This window comes from Aspergillus steynii (genome assembly GCF_002849105.1).
Source record: "Aspergillus steynii IBT 23096 chromosome Unknown P170scaffold_3, whole genome shotgun sequence".
In the NCBI taxonomy this organism is placed as follows: domain Eukaryota; kingdom Fungi; phylum Ascomycota; class Eurotiomycetes; order Eurotiales; family Aspergillaceae; genus Aspergillus; species Aspergillus steynii.
Window position 1 is genome coordinate 2,935,275 of NW_020194400.1, and position 24,058 is coordinate 2,959,332.

General features: G+C 54.5%; 7 protein-coding genes across 7 annotated transcripts; 3 read left to right on the forward strand and 4 right to left on the reverse strand.

Moving 5' to 3' along the window:
- Positions 1 to 89: 89 nt before the first annotated feature.
- On the reverse strand, positions 90 to 2,300 carry P170DRAFT_446061 (phenylalanine ammonia-lyase; the record flags this gene model as incomplete). The annotated part of the gene is made up of 2 exons (XM_024850759.1): positions 90 to 1,992; positions 2,128 to 2,300. The coding sequence occupies 2 exons, from the start codon at positions 2,298 to 2,300 to the stop codon at positions 90 to 92; spliced, it is 2,076 nt and encodes a 691-aa protein (XP_024706148.1).
- Positions 2,301 to 5,138: 2,838 nt separating this feature from the next.
- Positions 5,139 to 6,275, forward strand: eglD (putative endoglucanase; the record flags this gene model as incomplete). Its single annotated transcript, XM_024853135.1, has 1 exon — positions 5,139 to 6,275. The coding sequence occupies one exon, from the start codon at positions 5,139 to 5,141 to the stop codon at positions 6,273 to 6,275; it is 1,137 nt and encodes a 378-aa protein (XP_024706149.1).
- Positions 6,276 to 7,062: 787 nt separating this feature from the next.
- On the reverse strand, positions 7,063 to 8,122 carry P170DRAFT_354131 (aromatic alcohol reductase; the record flags this gene model as incomplete). The annotated part of the gene is made up of 2 exons (XM_024844011.1): positions 7,063 to 8,007; positions 8,054 to 8,122. The coding sequence occupies 2 exons, from the start codon at positions 8,120 to 8,122 to the stop codon at positions 7,063 to 7,065; spliced, it is 1,014 nt and encodes a 337-aa protein (XP_024706150.1).
- A 535-nt stretch (positions 8,123 to 8,657) lies between these two features.
- P170DRAFT_425147 (uncharacterized protein) lies at positions 8,658 to 10,364 on the reverse strand (the record flags this gene model as incomplete). The annotated part of the gene is made up of 1 exon (XM_024847608.1): positions 8,658 to 10,364. One exon carries the CDS (start codon positions 10,362 to 10,364, stop codon positions 8,658 to 8,660), a length of 1,707 nt encoding a protein of 568 aa, XP_024706151.1.
- Positions 10,365 to 10,524: 160 nt separating this feature from the next.
- On the forward strand, positions 10,525 to 11,047 carry P170DRAFT_155208 (uncharacterized protein). The gene has a single exon (XM_024842541.1). It carries the CDS (start codon positions 10,622 to 10,624, stop codon positions 10,889 to 10,891), a length of 270 nt encoding a protein of 89 aa, XP_024706152.1. The 5' UTR covers positions 10,525 to 10,621; the 3' UTR covers positions 10,892 to 11,047.
- A 77-nt stretch (positions 11,048 to 11,124) lies between these two features.
- On the forward strand, positions 11,125 to 14,763 carry P170DRAFT_406286 (putative UDP-glucose,sterol transferase). Its single transcript, XM_024846621.1, has 6 exons — positions 11,125 to 11,342; positions 11,405 to 12,257; positions 12,314 to 13,075; positions 13,138 to 14,014; positions 14,082 to 14,220; positions 14,311 to 14,763. The coding sequence occupies exons 1-6, from the start codon at positions 11,204 to 11,206 to the stop codon at positions 14,646 to 14,648; spliced, it is 3,108 nt and encodes a 1,035-aa protein (XP_024706153.1). The 5' UTR covers positions 11,125 to 11,203; the 3' UTR covers positions 14,649 to 14,763.
- Positions 14,764 to 14,821: 58 nt separating this feature from the next.
- On the reverse strand, positions 14,822 to 22,550 carry P170DRAFT_381903 (phosphatidylinositol 3 and 4-kinase family protein). The gene is made up of 3 exons (XM_024845587.1): positions 22,088 to 22,550; positions 15,475 to 22,022; positions 14,822 to 15,396 (listed from the first exon to the last, which is right to left on the reverse strand). The coding sequence occupies exons 1-3, from the start codon at positions 22,209 to 22,211 to the stop codon at positions 15,025 to 15,027; spliced, it is 7,044 nt and encodes a 2,347-aa protein (XP_024706154.1). The 5' UTR covers positions 22,212 to 22,550; the 3' UTR covers positions 14,822 to 15,024.
- Positions 22,551 to 24,058: the final 1,508 nt, after the last annotated feature.

The window sequence follows — 24,058 nt, forward strand, 5'->3', positions numbered from 1 at the left end:
CTCCTCCGGCTTTTTATCAACGTCAACATCAATCCCATTTATCCCACCCATTAATAGCACCGTCTAAATTCCCTCCCCGGAACAAGATCTCACCAACACCCCACCAACACATCCTGGACATCCCCCCTCCTCAACGCCGCATAAACCTCTCCAATCCGCGACCCAATCGTCTTCTTATCCGCCTCCCCCGTCTCATATGTCGGATGGTCCACAATGCCCCGGAAAAGCGGCACTCCCAGGGTCTCCCGCACAAACGAATAGAACTTCAGGCTCGCGTGGCACAGGTACTCCTTGGTCGTGGGGGCCGTCAAGAACTGTTCTCTAGCCTGCGCATAGCTGACAACCAGCGCCTCGGACACCTGGTTCTGCCATTCGGGGACGGCCTGCGCCTGCAGCGTGCAGGAGGTAGAGGAGTTGGTGAGGTGCACGAGGCTGCCGAGGGTGTAGGTGGTTGCGACGCGGGCGCGGTCGGTCAGGTCGTGCGTCGAGTTGCGCGACCAGTGCTGCATGAGCATTTCCCAGATGGAGTCCTGGACGGACGTGTCGGTGGCGCCGACGGCGTCCGAGATAGCGGCGACCTTGGGCTTCGCGGACTTGACGAACTCGACGTGCAGGGCGCGGAGGTCCAGCGCTTGACACAGCACGTAGAGGTAGGTGGCGGCCATGAGGGAGAGGATTTCGACGGAGTCGGAGGCGTAGCGGGCGGCGATGAAGGCGAGGGAGTTGAGGGCCTGGTTGTGCATCTCGGCGGACTGGACGTGGTTGGAGACCGGGTGGTTGAGGAAGCCCAGCTCGGAGATGTACGAGGCCATGTTGATGTCGACGCCCTTGAAGGCGAAGGAGAGGGAGGGGTCGTCGATGGCGAGGTTGGGAGGGAGGCCGTTCGAGAGCATCGGGTTGATGATCTCGGAACATTGTGCGAAGAACATCTTGCCTAGCATTTGCATGGCGCTGGAGGTCTTTTCCATGGCGGTGGTGACGGAGGCCGCTTGGAAGTTGCCGCCGTGATGGATGCGCGCCTCCACCGGGTCCAGGAGGGGGTTGTCGGTGGTGGAGTTCAGCTCGACTTCGACTTGCTTGAGCGAGAGGGCCATGTTTTCGATCTGAGGGCCGATCCATTGGCTGGAGGTGCGCAGGGCGTAGCGGTCCTGCGCGAGGCCTTCGTTGCCGCCTTCGTCGCCGGGGTGGGCGGTGGTGGCGAGCTTGGAGTCGGTGAGGAAGCCGAAGATGTTGGCGGCGGCTTCACGCTGGCCTTCGTGGGGACGGGCCTCGGCGATGAAGGGGTGGTAGTTGAAGCGTGTGCCCAGGAGGGCTTCGGTGCCCATGGCTGTGAGGACTTGGGAGAGGAGCACGAGTTGGTTGGCTTCGAAGAGGACGAGACTGGCGGCACCAGCGCTGAATGCGGTGCCGTTCAGCAGGCCCAGGCCTTCTTTGGGTCCGAACTCCAGCGGGGACAGGCCGAGTTCCTTGAGGGCGAGGTTCGAGGGGAGGGTCTCGCCCGTGGCGTCCTTGTAGATGGCGATATCCGGGTTACCTTCCAGGGCGCCGGCGATGTAGGCCAGCGGCGTCAGGTCGCCCGAGGCGGAGATGCTGCCGCGCAGAGGCACGACGGGGGTCATGCCGTTGGCCAGTAGAGCCAGGATATGCTGGACAACTTCAGGTCGCACGGCGGAGTGGCCGCGCAGCAGCGAGTTGCAGCGGGTCAGCATGGCGGCCTTGACGACGGGGACGGGCATGCTGTGGCTCTTGAGTCCCGGGATGGGCTTGCCACCGCGATCGCTGGGCAGCACGACGGCGGCATTGTGATGCTGGATCAGCGCCTTCTGCAGCGCCGGATAGTCGTTGGTGCGAGTGTCGGCGCTGCCGCCAAAGCCGGTGTTGACGCCGTAGATGATTTCCCCGGCGGACAGTTTCTGGCTGAGCAGATTCACGCTGCGGGTCATCACGTCCAGCACGCGCTGGTTGCCCGTGATGGTGGCAGGTACATCGTGGCTAGAAATGGGTCTCGTTAGTTCGCGTTCACTTTCCAGGTTTCTGCAGTCGCATGAACCGGTTCAGAGGCGGGTCCAGTTGGGTCTGGACGATCACTCGTCCCGATCACGATGACGACAAGGAAAAGCCACATACCGAGCCACGGCGTAGACCGAGCTGAGGTCCAACGAGCTGCCATCCAGCAAGAAGCCCTCGGTGGCCTTAAGGTCGCGCAATCGTTGGCAGGCGGCCAGCACTGACGCCGTGTAACCGGAGCCCGCGTGGGAGGCCGGATCGCGACACAGAGAGACGGCGGTCGGTTCACCCATGGTGGATGGGAGATAAATGTACAGGAGGAGAATTAGGATAAGGACGAAGACGATGACGGACAACATGATAGAGAAAAAGAAGCCGAGCTGACGGTCTGGGGTCCAGGGTTTATAAGGTTACGCGGCCAGGATGACCCGGCAATCCATCGTGCGATAAGTAAGGCAGTAAATTCCACAGGCATTGACTAACGATACACACTATCTAGTGGTTCTGCAGGGCCCGGAGCCAATTCGCAACTCAATCGCAGCTCGACGGTGTATGGCCTTCGGTCCTGGATCGAGTCCACCGATCGACACGTCGCATTTGGATCGCCTCCATACCGACCGGCGGATTGACCCGCCCATAGAACAGCCCAGGCGCCAGCGATCAGGCCAGTCCTCGACGCCGGAAAGCCGCATGCCACATCCCAAAAGAGCTCGAATATACAGAGACGACTGCGAGAATCGAATGGCTCGACTGAAGCCGCGGAAAATCGACTGTTGACCGCCAGAGGGGCAGCGCGAGTCGCCGTGCATTAGGGCTTCTTGGCTGCCCGTGACTGGCCACGGCTTATCCACGGCTGACGCACATGGCAAGGGGTTTGTCCTTGCGCCTGGCAGAACTGGCCCGGTCGCATCGACTCGTCGCTCTCCCTTGCATGATCGCTGAGATCCGGCATTGGCTGAACATGGGCTTGGTTTAGCAGCATCGGTTCACATTGGCGCTGGCAGCGACCGTTCAACGTCCCGGGGACAGCCGGTGTTTTGGGTCTGGTAATCCAGACAGGCACAGGCACAGGGACAAACACTCCAGGAATGTGGCTCGAGGAATGTGAACCGCTCACATGGCCGCGTTGCAGACTGAGTCAAGGGCCAATAGACTCCAGGGGGCGCATTCCAGACAAAGGCCATGTCGCACCGTCCACCGCGACGAACTCGTCCGGTCACACGGCTCTCGCTCACGAGGGAACTCACCGATCGGATGGTACCGATGCAGGACCATGGATCGGACTCATCTTTCTGATTTCCAATTGCGCTGCGTCAAACACGAGTTGCCGCGCTTGTCCCAGTCATCCGTGTAACCTGCCTTTGTTGGCCGTCGTGTCGGCGAATATCAGACCCAGACATGCGCTGCGATCGCGACCAGACACTTGGAGCTATTGACTGCGCTGCAGACTTCAGCGACAGCCACGGCTGACGGTCTGTATTTGCCCATGCAAGTCATGTCCGACCGTGCGACCGCGTGGCGGGTCTGCGTCCGTCTTCCCTCTTCCGGACCGTGACTTCAATATATTGTCGATCGACGTGATGCACTGCAGCGACGTCGAGATTCAACCATCACCGCACCCTGTCGGCTGTTTGTGTTGACGGAGCACAACGCAGAGATTCGGACGAGTCAAGTCAATCTGGCGCCATGTCTGAGTCTAGAATCAATCGACCTATTTTAAGAAAAGCGGCGGTCAGTCAGTCCATGGGCAATAGTCGGAAAACTAAGGGAAGCGAGCCTACTCCCGAGTAGAGCAGGACCGGAAGGGAATGGAAGAGAAATCCATCTGCCTTTCGAGACGGTGGATCGAAGAGCGACCGAAAGTCCCTTCCATCGTCTTCCATCCGGGGAGTCCGCCAGGAATAGGGGTTCCCAGGGGATTATAGAGGACCCTTGGGAGGCGCCGTAATATCGCCAATGGTCAGACCGGTCAGCCCATCAGACCATCCGATATTACTTTCAGCCTGTATATTGCCTTGGCATCAGCCATGGACCGGTGCAATAACATGCCGCTTATGGCCAAAAGTCCCGCGAAGACGGCGTCTACACTCGACAGAGTAGGCAGTCCAGGAGCTCTGATCGTCCGAGGGGCCAACCCTGGATAATTTCTGGCCAGTGATCGACGGGCACCAACGCGCCCCCGGTCAATATCATTGATTGAGTATAATCAATGCCTTCATCTCTTTTAATATACGAACCGCCGGCGGGCCGACTATTGTTTGCCGCCGACGACGACCACCAACGAGTGGGCGGCGAGCAAGTGGAGGCGTCATTTATCAGTCGGCTAATAGAACTGAATCATATGGATTGCACCGGAGCAGCGTACGAGTACGGAGTAGGCCCTCGACGGAGCATCCGTGCTCCTGTCTTACTCGGACTGGGGCCGAATCCACTCCAGCGGCCAGCAGTCGGAGTCAAGCATTCGCAATCCGACTCCAGTTCGTCGGATGCGAAACCCTCAAACCCTGAATCAAGCCTGAGACGGCAGTCCCTGGCCGACCCTGAACGGCGCAGGAGGCAAATGAAAAGAGGAACCGCCAGTCTGAAATCGGAGTTTTCCCACCAAACAGGCGGCCGAGAAAATCTGTGACGGCAGATCGACCCACGCGATCTGATCGGCGCCTTTTTGCCAGGCCACAACGGGCGAGTCGCGGCGAAATGAAGCTGAAACACGGTCCCTCGCCAAGCACGCCGGCGCAACACCATCACAGGAACTCTCGGAGCAGCTGGCGGACAATCAGGTCTAATCCCCTTGTCCAGCCCTCTCCGTGCGGGCAGGTCTGGCCCTCGACGTCCCCGCCGGTGGAAAAAGCCAAGACGTCGAAATGAAGCTAAATTATTTAGATGAAACGTCTTTCTTGGCACGAGGCTTGGCAGGGCTTCGCTATCTTACGAGACTCCACTGGGGAGTCGTTGGACGTCTGGATGTTCGTTGTATAAAAACCCCCGCTGACTGCCCGGCCTCAGTCTGACTTTCTTCTTGTTTCTCAAGCCTGGACAGCTGCATTCTTTGTGTTCATTCTCTCTCTTTCTTTTTTTAACCCTTACTTTCTTTTACCGTCCTACGGACACTTCCATTCTTTACTATCAAAATGAAGACCACCGCTGGATTGCTCGCTCTGGCAGCGGCTGCTAAGATGGCCAACGCCCACGCCACCGTCTTCGCCGTCTGGATCAACGGCGAGGATCAGGGCCTGGGTAACACCGACTCTGGCTACATCCGTTCTCCCCCCAGCAACTCGCCCGTCACCGACGTCACCTCGACCGACATGACCTGCAACGTCAACGGCGACAAGGCCGCCGCTAAGACCCTCTCCGTCAAGGCCGGCGACAAGGTCACCTTCGAGTGGCACCACGACAGCCGTGACGCCGGCGACGACATCATCGCCTCGTCCCACGAGGGTCCCGTCATGACCTACATGGCCCCCACCGAGAAGGGCTCCTCCGGCAAGGGCTGGGTCAAGCTCGCCGAGCAGGGCTACGACAAGTCCAGCGACAAGTGGGCCGTCGACGACCTGATCGCCAACAAGGGCAAGCACTCCGTCACCATCCCCGACGTCGAGGCCGGCAACTACCTGCTGCGCCCTGAGATCATCGCCCTGCACGAGGGTAGCCGCGAGGGCGGTGCTCAGTTCTACATGGAGTGTGTCCAAGTCAAGGTCACCTCCGACGGCTCCAAGACCCTCCCCGCCGGTGTCTCCATCCCCGGCGAGTACAAGGCCGACGACAAGGGTATCCTGTTCGACATGTACGGCGACTTCGACTCCTACCCCATCCCCGGCCCCGCCGTCTGGGACGGTGCCTCCTCCGGCTCCTCCGGCTCGGGCTCCTCGTCCGCTGCCGCCGCTCCCTCCACCACCGCCGCTGCTGTCTCGACCTCCGAGGCTGCTGCCCCTGCCACCTCCGAGGCTGCTGCCACCACTGAGGCCGCCGTCTCCTCCGCTGCCCCCGTCGTCACCGCTGCCCCTACTACCCAGGAGGCCGTTGTGACTGCTGCCCCCGCCCCCGTCGAGTCTGAGGCCCCTGCCCCTGCTCCCAGCAGCTTCACCACCTCCGTCCGCGCCGCTACCTCCTCCGCTGCCCCCGTCAGCTCCGGCGTCGCCGGCTCCGGCTCCAACAAGATCTACCAGCGCTGCGGTGGCATCAACTTCACCGGCGCCACCGGCTGCGAGAGCGGCCTGGTCTGCAAGAAGTGGAACCCCTACTACCACCAGTGCGTTCAGGCTTAAATGTCTGACCTGGTGTTTTGAAGGGTGAGGGGGAGAACATAGACTAGAAACCGTTTCTAGCGGTTGTAGTTTAGATTTCGTCCGGCTTTTCACTAGTTGAGAGCCTATATATTCATCTTTTTGCTGTCCATATATGTATCCTTCTACTATGTATTGATTAATTTATTAGTAATCTTCTACATTCCCTCTGGTCTTTCAGCGTAGTGCTGTAGCATGCCCATGAATTGACATGGATTCCGATACATCAAACTTTTTAACACGCCTTTCCCCCACCCTCGTTAGACTACTCAACCCGTGATTCCCTCATTCGTAAACATGACCCTCCGCGATATTTCTTACCACTTATCATGTCCTCCATGTCCGGTCCCTGCAGTAACATCAACCAGAAGTGTATTCTCTTTTTTTTTTTTTTTTCTTCTTCCAACTTTTGTGTACCAGTGACTTGTTAGGGTACTACTATCTATATTTATTATCATACTGGTGGCTGTGGTGGTGCTGCTCGCAACTATATATCCTGACATAGGTTCAACTTAGCATATAATGCGAACACGATTTTTAGTCACTCCAGCTACTTGCGTTTTCTGTTTCGTTATTAACTTCCCATTTTTTTTCCTGAATTAAATATCTAAGTACACTTGAAGCTCACATCGATAATTATTGAATAAGAATTATGACGAAAAAGTAGATTGCGCCCACCCCATTGAGCGGTGCAGCTGAACCTCGGTCCAGAATCCAAACCAGATTCCCAAAATAGCAACGCGAACATCAAATCCCATACACAGACATCCTAAGACGCCATCCGCTCAGTCCGAAGCGACAACTCTTTCACCAACTCAATCCCCGCCCGAGTCGCCTCGTCCAGACTCTCCCTCGGCAACCCCAGCAGCTCATTCTGCGCCTTCGCCTCCAACCCACCAGACCCACCCGGATAAAACACCCTCGCGTACAACAACTTGCTGAAACCCGCCATATTCCCGGTCTTCACCTGCGCAAGACCCTCCTCGTACCGCGCCTTCGTGTCCTGCTGCGTAATGGTCCAATCGGCGTCCACGGTGCCGGTCACGCGCTTGACGCTCTCGAACATATCTCTCTGGCTGAGGGCGAAGCTCTTGACGTACACGGCGTTGTTCAGGAAGTTCGACAGCGTCAAGCTGGTATCATTTTCGTCATCAGGAAACTCAGGCAAACTGAGAACCGTGGCCACAGCCCGCCCGACCTGCACCAACGTTGAAGTCGAAGTCATGGTATTCCCATCATCATAAAAAGTCAGGGCACGGTTATCGAAATCGAATCCAAACCGCGCAGCCCCGCCCGCAAGACTATACTCGTACCAGAAGCCACAGCAGACGCTGACCCACTGCATGCCCAGACTCTGGATCTCGTCGCGGCTGGCCTTTGCCACGGGGCCCAGCAGCGTGTCCTCGCCGAGCGCGACGTCCTCGATGTCGCTGCCGTAGCTGTTCGGCATGATGTAGGGGACGCCGGCGCGGGCGGCCGCTTGCACGAGCTTGCTGTGGGTGTCGCGGGGCGCGGTGGGGGACATGGTGATGATGAGGATTTGTTGGCCGGTGAGCGCGGCGGTCAGGGTCGAGGGGTCGGAGTAGTCGACGGGGGCGATGCGGATGCCGGGGGGCAGTTTGTTGGTGCTGTTGGCCCGGGAGAGCGCCGTTATGGTGTGTTTGCCGGTTTGGAGGAGGGCGTGGGTGATGTGCGAGCCGATGGTGCCGCCGGCCTGGGTGGGTTAGTTGGGTAGGTGGTTTGGGAGGGGGGGTGCTTACGCCGACGATGGCGACGCGTTCGATGGTGTTTCTGAAGCCAGAGGGCTGGGTTTGGGCGTATTGAGGCATTGTAGGTGGTTAGTTGGTGGGGGTGTAAATTGGTGTTTGGTATTATGGTTGAGGTGTTGAAGCTGGTGAGGGTGATGAGTGTTTGGCTATCCTTCTGAAGCAGGGTACACCTGTCTATTTATGCATTTCAGGCCCTGTCTCAAGCGCTGTGGTTCTCCGAGATCCTCTCGGTCTCAGCCTCGTCATACCTGGTTGTAGTCGTCAATCTCGGACAAAGTATATCCACATTGTAGAGGCTATCCGAGTTGGGTTGGTTGAAGCCTGAAACGTGATTCGATCGGAGATAGTACGATCGCCGGAGGTTGATAAGCCCGCGCTTCTCCGCCGCAGCAACCGCAGGGTGGGTCCATTCACGCTGTCTGATTGACTGGTGCGGTTGGAAAGGATCAAGTCCGCAATGGCCGCAGATAAAACCGCACAAGATGGCATTGACGATGCCGACAGACAGATGGAGCTCCGATTACGTCTCCGACCTTTAGAAAATTACACCAGAGTTGAATAATCAGGAGTGAATCAACTTCCACCGATACACGCACTAGAACTGGACATCAGGACCGAGCATGAACGAAAACGGCTCGATGAAGAATTGATCCCAGTCCACCGCCCAATCCATGTCTGACGCAGCAGCATTAGCTTCAGAAACCGGCGGTGTCTGGAAGAATTCATAACCCGCCTCGACAGCTTCTAGCTGGGCAAGTTCTCTTCGCTTTTTCGCCACATTAAGGCTGAGGAGGTGTCGCGCCATGGACAACGCCTCCCGTGTTAGCACCGTATCGGCAGCCTTGACAAGGTTCTCCAGGCCCTTAAATGCGGCACCAATGTGGGCGGAGGCCGGCGGCGCGTCAATGGCCAACAGGATGCACGTATACTGGAAGACGCTGCCGATGACGTTCCAGAACAGACGACCCTCGCTGGCTTGCTGCTGGGCTGCCTCTATCGCGGAGTTACCGTTAGCAATTACCAGAGTAACGGCATCGTCCGGTATGCGGACTTTGAGCTGGTAAAGACGTCGGTAGAAGCAAAACGCAATCTCCGCCTTGGTCACCACGAAAAACGGATGGCTAACTTGGAACTCATCGAGCGCCTTGAGATGTGCCAAGAGCTTCTCACTCGGAGTTACATGCGGCAACTCGATCTGGAAGGGAGAATTGGGCGATGGAATGATCTGGATCAGTTGGACGAACTGGTCGGCGACGGACCCTGGGATCGAGATGATAGGCTGACAGGTGACGGTCCGGAATGCGACGGGCGAACGATCGTACTCATACGACAGCATATTATGCGCGGCCCACGAGATCCAGAAGATCCTCCGCAGTCGGTCTGCATCATGTCCGAGGGCAGCGGCGCCGGCGAGGGACGCCATCTTCTTGACGTTCTCTTCCTCATGCAGCCCGATTGCTTCGCAGAGGTGCATTTGCGTGCACGAGGCGATCCAAGCATTGCTGGGTCGAGTCGTTGCCCGGAGATAAAACACCCGCAAACCCCATGCGACGATGTGGTCAATTCCATGCCAGCGCATGGAGGCCGGATCATCGAGGATGGCCTTGGCGTACTGCACGAGGTCCGACTCCCGTGGATGTCTGCTGGGAGAGAGGAACGATCCGACAGCAGCGACGCCCGCAGCCACAGCGGCAAAGGCGACGGAATTGCTGCCCGAGTTCTGGTAATAATCGCGGCATCGCTGGGCGTAGATTCTCGGGTCTATCATGTCGCCGATGGGACCGAATACCGAGAAAAAGGCGGCCGAGAATTCCCCGAGGTCTTCCTCCGAGATGAAAGTGCCCAGAAAGCAGTGCGCATGGGATGCCTCCTCGGGGCGAATGCCGAAGTTGTACGCGAACGAGCGCATCTTTGGAGGGCTGTCGGAACCGAGAGCCACGCCCAGGATGTGCGGGAATGCCATGGCCGCCGAGGCCCCGGAGTATCTGAGCTTCTGCGCGTCGAAGATGCCCGGGGACGCGCTGGCCGCCACGACGGGACTATTATTCGACGAGCCTTCGCCTTCGCGGCGGTCTTGCTCCGCATGGGGCCGGCTGCTCGGATTGTGGTCTGTGGTAGCTCGGCTCGTCAGACGACTTTCACCGTCGAGGCTGACGCGCTTGTTTTCGTCGGTGTATCTGCAGTTGTAGCCGTAGGTGGTGCACATGCCACAAGGATAGACGGTGTCGCATTTTCGCTTGCGCTGATGGCAGGGGATGCATGCCTTCATGGCACGCTTGCGCTTGGCGATTGTTGTCGACATGACTGGCAAGTGATGAGTTCAAATGTCGCTGCTGTGGAAATAGAACTGCAGATTTGATCTTTGGGCCAGCATTTCGAGGTCAGATGGAGGCGATTATTGTATGGATTATTTCCCACCAGCCAGCGACGGTGTTCGTAGATCGGTAAACATGGTGTGGTGTATCAGAATAGCGAATTCTTAGAGGAAGTTGATCAACGCATCCTGACATGTCCCACGTGACCCAAAGCGCGTAGTGCTAAAGTGGTCAGATCTCGAGAATGATTCGGGTTTTCTTCGACATTATGGGAGGACTTGGAGTCCTTGATGACCGCTTCTTCGGTAATATTCTTTTCCTCTCGATTCTCCTCGATTTCTCAAGCATTTTTGTGTTTTGCAAAGTATACATTCTTTTGAAGGCGGTAAGCAAGTCAACTTCCCCGAATACTGCTGTCATAGAACATACCGCCTTCCACACTGGGCGAGTCTTGTCACGTGAAGTGATTGCGATGTGTCAGCACAGCCTTAATGCCTCATTTCCCAGGCACTGATTTGCTATTCAAGGAAGTGGCTGTAGAATTGGACGAATGGATGCTTATATTCGGCAGGGAGATCGGTCAAAAATCCGATGGCATATTCCCAGTTCTCGGCCAGCCATCAGCCGACTATCCCGACCATGCGATTAGTCAATTGGAAGCAGTTAAATAGTTGATTAACTGATGATCCCATGGTTCGTTGGTTCCTGGTCTGCCCGGTTCGGATCATGACATCATCGCAGATCCGACCAGAAGAAAATCACCATCACATCCTCCACTTTGCTGATCACCCGTTGCTTGTAAATTAAAGATTTGCTATACCCCAGGATGTCGGCGCAGGGCATCCAGTCCGACGACTGGCCAGAGAATGTCGCCCACAGCCAGTCGGCTCACGAACATGGCGACCGTGGCCAACACGGCCACACCGTGCGCGAACGGGGGTTGAACACCGGAGTCAGGGTGATGGGTATATCACTCACATCCCAATTGAAGCCGAATTGGTAGCTAATATTTGCATGGAATGAACAGACGACGGTCGCCTCGACATCAAATTCCGGTCGCACAAACCCTGGCTCGCCAAACTCCTGCATCACATCGAACACCGCCGCCCGAAAGAGCCGCTGCGACAGCCCTCCGTCGTATCAACCACCGACGCGCCCTTCCCTCTGCGATTGAACATCGTCATTCAAGTCGTTGGCTCCCGAGGCGATATACAACCCTTCCTGGCGCTGGGCAAACGACTACACTCATGCGGTCACCGCGTCCGCCTCGCCACGCACCTCGCCTTCCGCGATGACATCCTCGCCCAGGGGCTCGAGTTCTTCGACATCGGCGGCGACCCGGCCGAGCTGATGGCGTTCATGGTCAAGAACCCGGGTCTGATGCCCGACATGCGGACCATCCGCAGCGGCGCGATCCAGCAGCGACGTCGCGAAATGAAAGCCATCTTCTCCGGCTGCTGGCGCTCCTGCTACGAGACCGGCGACGGAACAGGCCTGCACCATGTCCCGGACGATCCGTGGAGCGGGACCGTGGATGCTGAGAATCGGCCGTTCGTCGCGGACGCGATCATTGCGAATCCGCCGAGTTTTGCGCACATGAGCTGCGCGGAGAAGTTGGGCGTGCCGCTTAATATGATGTTCACGATGCCGTGGAGTGCGACCCAGGCGTTTCCGCATCCGCTGGCGAACGTACGGACCCAGTCGACGAAGCCCTCGGCGGCGAATTTTGCATCGTACGCCATCGTCGAGGTTATGCTGTGGGAAGGGCTGGGGGATTTGATTAATCGGTTCAGAAAGAGGGAGTTGGGATTGGATCCGTTGGATGCGCTTCGTGCGCCGAGTATCGCGTCGAGGCTAAGGATCCCGTATACCTATCTTTGGTATCTCTCCGCTCTTACTCCCCTCTATTCATCTAGTCATCAAGCTAATGTGAAAGGTCTCCGTCCCTCCTGCCCAAACCTTCCGACTGGCCCGACACCACCGACGTCGTCGGCTTCAGCACCCTCCCTCACGAATCGACCTACCAGCCACCGGACGACCTGGCCAACTTTCTCAAAGCAGGCCCTCCCCCGATCTACATCGGCTTCGGCTCGATCGTCGTCGACAACCCCAGCAAGCTCACGGAGATCGTCTTCGACGCGGTGCGCCAGACCGGCCAACGCGCCCTCATCTCCAAGGGATGGGGCAACATCGGCGGCGACAATCCACCCGACAACGTGCTCCTGCTAGGAAAATGTCCCCACGATTGGCTCTTCAAGCACGTCTCGGCCGTCGTGCATCACGGTGGCGCAGGCACTACGGCCACGGGCCTTCTCCTCGGCCGGCCCACCGTCATCGTGCCCTTCTTCGGCGACCAGCCATTCTGGGGATCGATTGTGTCGCGCGCGGGTGCTGGGCCGGCACCTGTGCCGTATAAACAGCTAACGGTGGAGAAGCTGGCCGAGGCCATTCAGGTCGCGCTGAAGCCTGAGACGCGGGAGAAGGCGGAGGAGATCGGGGGTGATATGCGCAAGGAAGATGGCGTGCGGGACGCGGTGGCGAGTTTCCATAGTCATCTCGACGTGGAGAGTCTAAGGTGCTCGATTTGTCCGGACCGCGTGGCTGTGTGGTTCATTCGACATTCCAATATCAAGTTGAGTCCGTTTGCTGCGGCCGTCTTGGTCGAGACGGGGCTGGTGAAGACGAGTGATGTAGTTCTGTACGACCTCCCCCCTCTTCTGGTTCATGTAAGACATCACTACTAATACCTACCACGCACAGATACCGCTCCAAAGAATACGACACAAACCGCGACCCTCGAGGCCCATTGACAGCCGGCGCCGAGGTTCTTTACGGCATCGTCACCGACCTGATCGCAGGCGTTGCCGGACTGCCAGCGAACATGGCCGAGATGTTCAGCCACGAGCCGCACGACCACCACGACGAGTTCCGGTCAGACTGTAAGGCGTGTGGGAAGTCCGCTCGGAAAAGCACCCAGAGCGATAGTCGGTCTGGGACTCGTTCGAAAGGGCATTCTCGAGGTCGGTCGCGAGCGCAATCGGCGCCAGAACGACATTCTCAGACTGCATCAAAGACGCAATCGCCTACCCACTCACACTCACACTCACGCTCTGACTCGAGGTCTTCATCTACATCTAATTCCCCTGCCTCCACGGAATACAACACCGCCGACGAATCGAACTCGAACGAAGAAACCACGCGAACAAGTCAATCGACACCGGAGCCACCGTCTCCTTCAACCCGCAATAACACAACAACAACCACAAACACAAACAACACATCAGAAACCCCCAACACCACCCCCGAAGACCAAGACCAAGAACAAGAAGACTCCAACACCGACTCCGACTCCGACACAATAACCCTCGGCTCCGAACTCGACCTCGAAAAGACCCTCACCCGGCACCAAACCACGCAAGAAAACCGATCCTCGACGCACGAAATGCTCCTCGAAACAAGCTACCACATGACGAAAGTAGCCAAACACGCGCTCGACTTCGCCATTCTCCTTCCGCACGATCTGACCCTGTCGCTGTCCAAGGGGTTCCATAACGCCCCGAAGCTGTACCATGATCGTACGGTGACCGAGACGCCGAGGGTGATGGGCGTGAGGAGCGGGTTTAGGGCTGCGGGGACGGTATGTTCCTATTTTCCTTTCATCAACTGTCGTACCGTGGAAGTAGCTAATAGGACATCCGGTGTAGGAATTCACACAAGGCCTCTACAACGGGGTAACAGGGCTCCTGACGCAGCCCATCAACGGGGCCAAAAAGACCGGGCCACGTGGATTCATCAAAGGAATTGGAAAAGGAATGGGCGGGGTGGTATTCAAGCCTGTTGCTGGTGCGTTTTCCTCCCTCTTAACCTGGAACCTCCCCTCCCTGAGCCTCCTTGCCTTCACCGAAAAGACATGACAAGGCTAACGCAAGACAGGATTCTGGGGCCTTGCCGGCTACCCACTCGACGGCATGCACAAGAGCCTACGAAAATCGCTTTCGAAGTCCAAAACGAAAGAGATCCTGAAGTCGCGGATCGCGCAGGGCATGGAGGACATGTGTCTTGCGTCGACGGAGGAGCGGGCGATGGTGATACGGCGGTGGGAGGAGTTAGTGAAGGCCGAGAAGGAGATGGAGAGGGAGGGTGAGAATGAGAATGGCAACGCGACGCAGAATGGGAATGGGAATGGGGTGAAGAAATATAAATATAGAAAGAACGGGATGCATGGGGATGATCATGCAGATGTGAGCGATGGGTTGAGGGGGTTGCATTGATTGGGACCCACTTGGGGGTATAACTATACTATACTTACACGGGGGTATGGTGTTTAGATTGATAAACGTACATATAGGGGATATAATTGGGATAATACGGAATAATACATCAGGCATATACTAAGGCAAGAAGGCGTCGAAGACCATTCCATTCAACAAAAGCTAGTGGACCACAAATACGTCCTGAAAATGTACCTAAACATCACGCCCAAGCAAATACATGACCCCAGAACCAAGCACAAAGATTTGAATCGCATCATATACATAACACCGAGACAATCACTCAAATCCGGAGAAACCAGGGTATGAAACGCCAATCCAACGACAATATCCACCCAAGCAAATACCAATACTCCGGTAAACCGACCAGACGCCATCACCAATGCGAACACCATCCGATGTAGTGCTGACAGAGATTCTCGAGATTAGTGGCCTCCTCAATCAGCTTCCTGACCTGGTCTTCAACTTCCAATTGGCCTTTTCTGAAATCCCGCCCGGTCAGCTTGTCCCGAACCCTCGTGAGGACTTCAATGGCGTAAGCATTGAGGCCCCCTTCGCCGGCTGCAGTATTGTTGTTCACTCCTTGTTGCGGCTGCGGATCAAGAACGCCGGCGCCGATGACAGACGACATATGAGAGGAGGGCACTGGTGTGGATTGGGCAAGATCTGCCAAATGATCGACCTCGCCGGGTTGTTGCGTAGGGTAGTGTGATCCCATTTGCCAATTCAAAAGCGGGTCGTGGAGGAACTGTGAAGATAAAATATTAGCAAGTCATTCGTACTAGATGCCAGAAATAAAAGACTATGCCGGGGAAGGCAAACATACCGCTGCAAGAATGGTCATAATTGAATCCTTATGCGTTCTCAGAACTCGCATGACAATTTCACACGCTGCGCGAAAGTTTCCTTCCAGATTCCCAACCCCCATGGCGACAACCAGCATGCGCGTAAGACGGAAAGGAACCCTTTCAGGATAGTTATCACGCTGCGACGCGACATCAAAGCAGTCGCCAAAATCAACATGCACGATGTTCCCGGTGTGGCGATGCAAGAGCAAGTTCGACGGATGTCGATCGCCCAGGCCCAGGATATACCCGACGATGGACATCACGGCCAAGGAGCGTGTGTAGTGAGTTCGATGGCTCAGCCAGGCTTCTGAACTGGTGTTTCTCAACCACAGTACTTGGTAGAGGTCTTTGCCTTTTGTGTTGGCCAGAGCATTTTGGAAAACCTCAACTTTGGCGAGTAGGGGTAGCTTATCGTAGTCGGAACTCATCCGCAGCATGAGCTGGTACTCGAGGTTCACGGGTATCTGGCGGGTTTCGCGATACTCTTTGACCAGGCCGTGGAAGGTATCGCTATTTGAAACCCACCCTAGAAGACCCGAGCTTTGAGATAGCGGAATAGCTGGGAAAGGTTGGACCACTAGCTGCCGCTGAACACTGTCCGAATCACCTGCGAAGAGGGTGTTGACAAGACCGAAGAGTTGCATGACACGCTCGTCCTGGCGGATATCCTCTTGGCCCTTCAGAAGGTACAAATAAACGTTTCCATCATCGCCAACAATCTTTAGCTTGCGTGGCCGCTTTTTGCTCTGGAAAACCTGTAAATTGGGATCGAAGCGCACAACCTTGACTACCGAGCTGGGCTGGTTGCGATAGGTGCCGGGAACTACAATATCAAGATTCTCACAGGTTTTAAGCTTCGGCGAGATTGTTCCCAGATCAAGCTGAAGCATCAAAGGCCGTTGATCGCGAATGCGGCGATAGACAGAACTGTACAGGCTCCATGCGTGGTTGAGGTGCCCGATTTCGTCGGTTTCCAAATACGCCAGGCAGTAGTGATTCGCCTCTGTGAGACTGCGGCCAAAGGAGTGAACGAAGGCGACTTCGTTTAGCGTCACTGGGCCTGCCTCCATCATTGCATGCAAAGGCTGAAGTATTCGGAACATCCCGTGGATATTCTTATGGCTGAAATACATCCTGGAAGCATCCTCAAGCCCCTCGAACCAGAGTTCATACCACAACGCGGCAACGCGAATTAGCTCGTGGCTGACTACGTCAGCCTGCAGAACGAGCGTTGGGCTATGTCGCCGCATGCTTCCAATAATATCGCAAGCAGATCCTGAACGCCGAGCAACCCGAGACTTCATCGCGACCGTCAATGGATATATTAAGGCCTGCGGATGGGACTTGGCCACCTCCGTGAGCAATCGCTGCACACTGGCTCTCACAAGTTGAGTAGGGCTGGTGATACGAGCGACCAACTGAGGACTAACTCCAAGCCAGGCATCTAGACCGATAAGTGAGAAACCTTCAATGATTGCGTTGATCACCTCTCGGTCGTTGCCATGCTTAAACCAAAGATTCAGGATTCTGAGAACATCCTGCAAAGGTGAGGTGGAGGACAAGGAAATGGACTTATAAAGTGCCTCTATGGCCGTAATAATGAAGCCACGAAGTGTACTCTCAGGGATTTGTTGGCTTGGGGAGGCGTCTCTGGCAGTCAATCGTGCTGTCTTGTAGGCGGCCAGGGCCCAAACATGGCATGCCTTGTAGGAATTGCGATCGTTTGTCATTGATGCGTGGTAAGCGCCCAGGATTGCGTCGATCTTTTTTTCAGTCCAGTCTCCCTGGTTCAAAGCTGTCTGCCAGATTGCGAGAGTGCGATAACACTTCGAAACAACTTTCCTGGGGTTTGCGAAGCTATTCACACAGCCCGACTCTTTGGCTGGAGACATCGAACCTTTGGCATGAGAGAGCTGCTGTTCTAATTCTTTTGTGAGCAATTTCAATCCATCAAGTGCTTCCCGTTGACACCCAAGCTGCCAGTCAATCTTGAGACGAGCAAGCTTGATCTCAGGTCGCGATAACCGCGGAGCATCGGATGTGGCCTCCTCAATGGATCGTATCGTACTTTCGGCCAATTTCAGATGATTTTCCTTCCGACACATGTTGGCAAACTTGATCCAAACCGCAAGGTCCTCAAGAACCGAGCACCCAGAAAGAGCCCGCAAGTTCAAAATACGCTGCCAGACTTCCACACTTCGTTGGCACCCCAGGAGGCGCTGGTTCCACATCTCATGGATCTGCCGTCGCTTCTCCGAGTCGCGAGACTTCTTGTAGATGATGATTTCATCCAGTTCAGCTAGCATTTGCAGGCGTACCAAGACATCATACGAGCGACCATACGATTCATCAAGCATAACCGTAAGCTCGGGGTCCAACCTCTTTTGCGCTTCCGAGATGTGCACAGCAGCGATATCAAATTCATCATGATGTACTGCGAGCACAGCACCGAAAAAACTCCGATCTGCAGTCCCAGGTTTGATGCCATGCAGCAGAGTCTGTATGAGGTCCCAATTCTTGAGTCGCCATGCCGCAGTAACAGCCAAGGGTGCAATGGCTCGCTGGTGCTCAAGAGATGCGTGGCTCCATTTCTCTTCCGAAATGCCGGAGAGAGCCTGCCAATCCTGAAGCGCATGCAAGCAACGAATCTTTCCAAGAGTGATGGACCAGTCTTCCTCGTCTTCAGTACTCGGTCGAGCTTTCTCCCGTTGCTCATATGAAGTCAATGCGGTTTTCCAGTAATGCAAGTTCTCGAGCCAGTTTTCCTGAGTGCCACTGTTCCCAAGTTCGTGGGAAGTGCGAAGAATACCATGGGCGGAATCGGGTTGTTGAAGATTGTTGTTAATTGCCATCAGTGTCTCGAGCGTTTGCATGTTTTGCTCCTCGTCAAAGTGCAATTCCTCGTACCGGAGAGCCTTGGCGTATGCGTGGGACTTCATTGCGTGATATGACAGTTCCTGCGTTCTGATGGGAAGAACCTTGTCAGTTCTATCCATAAACTCCGCTAAATTCAGAAGCGTGGAAACAATCTCGTGGGGTGCAGTAGGTGATATGAAGGCATTATTCAGAGCTTCAGAAAGGCTTTGTTGGTATTCCTGGGGAAGGGCGGTCCAGCACGAGGCAAAGGCTGTGTTAAATAGACTCTTCCCCAAAGGGTAGTACAACTCCGCAAGATTCGCACAAGCCCGGACAGTCGGACAGGAAGATTCCTCCAGTAGATGCATTGTCAACTCCTGCATCCACTGCTGCCAGTCTCGAGTGGTGGAGACGCGCGAAGTATCCCAAGCATTTTTGAGACGCTTTAGGTTGATATTCAATTCTTTTTGCCGAGTGTGAGGCCGTGCACAGCCAGCTTCGCTGCGTTCGAACAGGCTCCGCGAGCCTGAGCGTGAAGGTAGGCTTTCTCCATTCTGAAGCTTCGGTACCAGCGTTGAGTACCCGTCGTGAACGATATTGTGACGTGTGAGTGTTCTGTTGATAGCGCGAGTATAGCATATAAAGTCAGGTCCCATAATATGCACAAGGGCGCAGAGACATTCCATACTGGCATGCACTAAAACATGGTCTTTACCCGCAAGAACACCAGTCAGAGTGTGAATTATAGATGACGCATGGTCGGAGAAATCGACTTCATCTGACAGATCCGTGACGCAATCGATAGCTGACTTGCGGAGTTCTGTCGAGTGGCTTGAGCTGGAAATAAGCTGTAGCAAGGCAGGGATAATGCAATGCATATATTCCTCCACCGTACCACCAAGTGAAGCAATTAAATGGAGGACGCGCTGCGCTGCAGACGATGCCCCTATTTCAAGAGTAGCAATCATCAAAGGGAGCAGCGCGCTGAGGTGCCCCTTCATTTCATTCCCCATATGTATTGATAAGGTTTCTATCAATGAGGCAAGAGGCGCTTGATTCATCTTGTCCCAGAAGCTCTGAATCGTTTTGATAACATCAGATAGGTAAGGACGAATATGGGCCCCGATCACATCCACGAGAGCACTTAGCCGGCTGAAGTAATATCCCAACGTTTCGTGAGAGGACGCTTGGATCACAGAGATGAAGCATGGTATGACTCTATCGAGGAAGGATACGCATGCCATTCCCGTGACTTTGCAAACCATGACCATGGCGTCTATGGCAGATGGGTGAAACCGTTTCAAGGAGGTTTGAGCCAAGACATTGTTCAAAAGGGCATCAAAGACGTCTATTCGATAATGTTCTGTGTCGTTCAGGTCGAGTGGGCGCATGGTGTAATCACTGTTTGGCTTTTTGGGAGCCTGGTTGACGCGATGCATTTCTAGCGTGGACTCATTGGATTCAAAACATTTGACTGGGTCTAGAGCGCCCAGAGTCCCAAGGAGCCTTATTGTGGACAATCGAATAGACTCTACTTCTTCGACCTTAACCATCTTGGTGAGAGCAGGCAGGAGCTCGGGATACTCGACGTAAGGGTGGATAGTGGAACCCGAACTTTGCACAATTTGACTAATAGCTTCCAGGGCCGCTTCACGTCGAGTATTGGAGGTCAGACTTGCGAGAGAACACAACACATTGGGCATCAATCTTGACCCGTACTCGCGCATCGATGGTCCCGCAACTTTGAAAAGGTTCCCAATGGCCTCCAAGGTTGCAGTTGCGACAGCCTCGCTATCATCTATGGCCCTAGGTAGTAGGACATCCAAAATTGGAGGGACGTATGCCTCTAACAGCGATGTGCTATTGGCGGCAAAAGCATTGATCATCTTAAGTATCTCTAGCCTCTGGGAAACAGACTTGGTCAACATCAGACCCGTGAGTAAATTAAGAAGAACCTTTCGGAGAGACGGCAGGACATAGGCAGGATTAATGCTCGATAAGCGCCCAAGTATACACATCGCTGCGGTTCTCACAGGGAAAGACTCGTCATTGATCCCCAGAAAAAGGGAGCGGATGTGTTCCGGTTGTGCAAGCCATCTGTCAAAATCGCTGGAAAATGCCAATAGCACGGCTTCTCGAATGTTTGGATCGGGGTCTCCCATAGCGAGTGAGATGAGTCTCCTGATAACGTCGGAAGGAATGCGATGAATGTGTGGACGCTTGAGCAAGAGCTCGCTCAAGAGATATCGACAGCAAGTCAATGCGGCAGTTTTCCGAACCTCCGAGTTGTCGTGCTCCACGTACATGAACATGGCCCTACAGACAAGATCATGGGTTGAAAGACACCCAAAGTCAAAGTCTCCTAACACTTTGAGAGCAAAAACGATCGTTTCCTCCGACTGGTGAGTCAGGGTGCAGTTGTCCTTGGTTCCAGCTTTCCCGGGCCAATTTGTCTTCGAGTCACTCCGTGGGCCGTTGTCGCGGGCGAGAAGTATCTTATCCAGAAGGGCAAGGGTATCTTCCTGGATGGAAGGCTTTAGGGAAGGAATGTGCTCTGCTGTTGTTTCTAGGGAATCTCGAAGCTCCTGGGTTAAAGGGCGAGTCAACATTGGCCCAATAAGTCCCTGGGCGTAGATTGAGAAGGTAGGACCTAGCGCTAGAGATGAACTGCGGATGCAGCTCAGGATTGATGTGTCATTGGCATGTGTGTGATGTTTTCCCTTCACCCGAAGTCCTTCTCGAAGGTAATTAGAGATATCACTCAAATATGGGGTCATCGCATCACCCAGAGCAATCACCATCTCTCCAATTGTATAGAAGACGGCGTCCCGTTCCTTACTGCTCTTCAATTGCGCCTTTAGGACAGCCATGGACGGTTGTAGGTAATTATGCGCAAATACGGCTGGATATTGAATGGCGAGGGCGGGTAGAGTCTTGATCAACTGCTCCTGAATCTGGGAGTTTCGGTGGCTGCTAAGCAGCAGTATGAGGTGACAGGTAATCTTGTATCGCTCGTTGGTGAGTATACCACGGTGGATGGATAATTTCTTCCAGAGCAACAGCGATCCAATGATCCATTGAACATCGCTCGATTGGAGCCCGAGGAGTATGTCTTCGTGAAAACGGTTGTACCATTGCCGACCGAGGCATTTGTCTCGCGCGCTGGCTAAACTCAGACACTCCCCGGTGGCCTCACTAGCTGTCACCCGTACGAGCGGGTCAGAATCGCGAAGTCCAATCCATACAAATTCGAATACTTCAACAGCATGGGTGAGCATCAAGCCAGGGGCATTGTCCGCCAGCGCCTTGATAATAAGGAATGCAGCCAGCAGCCGGTTGCTGGTCTTTCCTTCGGACTGCAACCACTCCAAAGCCGACCGTACCTCACTTCTCACCAGCTCCTTCGCCAGGAATTCGCTTTGGGGAACGAGGCGCCCTAATGATTTTGAGGCCGAAATTAGAATCCGGGGATCGTCATTTTGTAAGGCCCTGTTAAGAAAGCTGGCAAATCGGGGGACAACTTGGGCTGCGTTGCCTGGGATGACATCTGTCAGGCTATCTAGTGCCAGGAGCCCAGCAAGAGTTTCATTCGGGTCACCATGCAGGATCAGCTGCCCAATAGACCTGCACACGGTGTCACAAAATTCTCTAAGCTGTTCTGTCGGTTTATCTGCGTGGTTTGGATTAGTACCAGTGCCAGATCTTGCTTCCCCGTGCTTTCTGCCAGGGCCTTACCTCTAATAACCAGAGTTACTTGATCACGCAATTGCTTGCACGCTTCTCCTTGGACTGTCTTGTTCTTTGATTTCAGTCCTTCGCAGATCCCCGTCAAAAGCGGGTCAATTCCAGTTCCCCCCATGTCTGCGGCCAATGCTTGTCATACACTGGATATAGGTGTGAATGTGAGTTGTGAGTTGAAGTAAAGCGAACAAGCGATCTGGCCGCCGAGGTGAAGGCCGACCGTGGAGATCGCCCTCTTTGTAGAGGATCACATCAACAAGAGATTTTGAAAGTGAAAGCTGTCTATGTCGTAGATCAAAAGCCTTGGACACGAAGAGCAGAGAAGACAATATGAAAGAAACGGACTTGAGCAACGATCGGATAGGATCGGGAATGGTGGAAGCTGAGGAGTGCTCTCTACACCGTCCCCTCAGCAGTGGAGACCCGGTATTTGAGCCAAGCAGCGAAGAAAAGCCTCACCCCCACTGACCAGAAGGAAGGAAGAACGACGGAAGAAGGATGGAAGAAGTCGAGGGACTTTCCAGACGCGTGGAATGCAGGCACTCTTCTCAACAGGGTAACACGCTAACGCGATTGGGAAGCTCGTTCCTGTTAGTGCCTGACAACGTGAGATTTTGCGGCATTTTTCGGTCGCGCCACAGACAAAGAACTGAATCATGTAGCAGTGCTAATGGTAATCGCCGCAATCTCCAGCATTAGTGAATGTAACCACGGCTGGTCAAAAATGGGTGCAAATCAACTCCTGCCTGCTTCAGGAAGATATCCCGGAGGCACGTGATCCGAACCATGTGGATGATGCACAACAGATGAGACATGCTTCTTAGGTTCTGGATGGTTCATGGAGTAATCCCTGCGTCATATGCCCAGGATCTCCATTAATAGTATGGGCTGGAGCTTGTCTAACCTCCCTGTATCATGTTCACTGCATTATCTGCTGCGATCTATATATTTTCTTACCAATAGTGCACATTGGATAAAGATCACCGTTAGCAATGGTCGAGAATCATATGGATAGCAAATTTTCCGTCAGGCTTAAAGTTCCAAGGAGGTGTCCATCTACGCAGTAGTTTAGGGATACTGAAATACTACCTAGCAACGGTCGCAATATGTTCGTCACTCTCGCTGCCTGAGATATCAGGCACCAGTATCTGTTTTCCTTTTCCTTTTGCTAGTCCTTCGAAGAAAGGCAGCTACTCGATAGAATCAGTTGTATAAACATGGAATACCACACGCAATCGGTTTACGCAGCTCTTTTGACCCCTACGGTGGTACTCGATATCCCCAGATTCAGATGGGAGCCTAAGGCCCCAGGCTGCACGGAACTGACTCCCGACCGGGAATGCTTTATTTTGTCCTTTATTTACGGCCAATCGAAACTCTTCAAGCCCGGGAGAAAAAGCCTTCTCTTGCCGCTTCTACTCCGGAGTATGTTGTGTAAACAAACTAGTTTAACCAGGATCCACAACATCGTTCAAGCTTCATACCCACACGCCACAGATCGGAGCTGAGGTTCGAGGTATACGGAGGACTGTTAAGGTGGGATTGTGTTACAACTGCCCACTTTCCGAAGCTCGAACGAGGTCTATGCGTACATCCAAGTGCGAGAAAGACTATCCGAAGACAGTAATTCATATATTTCCGAGGAAATTGCTTGTCACAGTTCGTCCTGATTGGCGATGTTAGATGCCTTAGGCAGCATGCCAAGCCGCTTACTGACCCCTTTCTTTCAGCTCCGAAGATCTGACCTTCGATCTTCATCATCTCAACTAGTCGAAGTCAAGCGATCTAATCATCAATACTTTCACACTTATCGGTACTAGCGTATTCGCTTCGATCTACCAATCATGCTTCCGCTACGTAACTCTTCACTCTCCAGAGACAGGAGAAAAAGTACGGCTGACGGCTACGCGCTCGCTCATGCAAGATTGCGGGGCCACTCGACGTGGTCGTCCATAGATCCCGAAC

What these genes read in the sequence shown, in the direction of transcription:
- P170DRAFT_155208 (XM_024842541.1), top strand. Translation starts at nt 10,622, where the DNA reads ATGATTCGGGTTTTCTTCGACATTATGGGAGGACTTGGAGTCCTTGAT.
- P170DRAFT_406286 (XM_024846621.1), top strand. Translation starts at nt 11,204, where the DNA reads ATGTCGGCGCAGGGCATCCAGTCCGACGACTGGCCAGAGAATGTCGCC. An exon ending in CACCGGAGTCAGGGTGATGG is followed by an intron (nt 11,343 to 11,404) that starts GTATATCACTCA and finishes TGGAATGAACAG; the next exon opens with ACGACGGTCGCCTCGACATC. An exon ending in AAGACGAGTGATGTAGTTCT is followed by an intron (nt 13,076 to 13,137) that starts GTACGACCTCCC and finishes TACCACGCACAG; the next exon opens with ATACCGCTCCAAAGAATACG.
- P170DRAFT_381903 (XM_024845587.1), bottom strand. Translation starts at nt 22,211, where the DNA reads ATGGGGGGAACTGGAATTGACCCGCTTTTGACGGGGATCTGCGAAGGA. An exon ending in AGTAACTCTGGTTATTAGAG is followed by an intron (nt 22,023 to 22,087) that starts GTAAGGCCCTGG and finishes CAAACCACGCAG; the next exon opens with ATAAACCGACAGAACAGCTT. An exon ending in TTATGACCATTCTTGCAGCG is followed by an intron (nt 15,397 to 15,474) that starts GTATGTTTGCCT and finishes TTATCTTCACAG; the next exon opens with TTCCTCCACGACCCGCTTTT.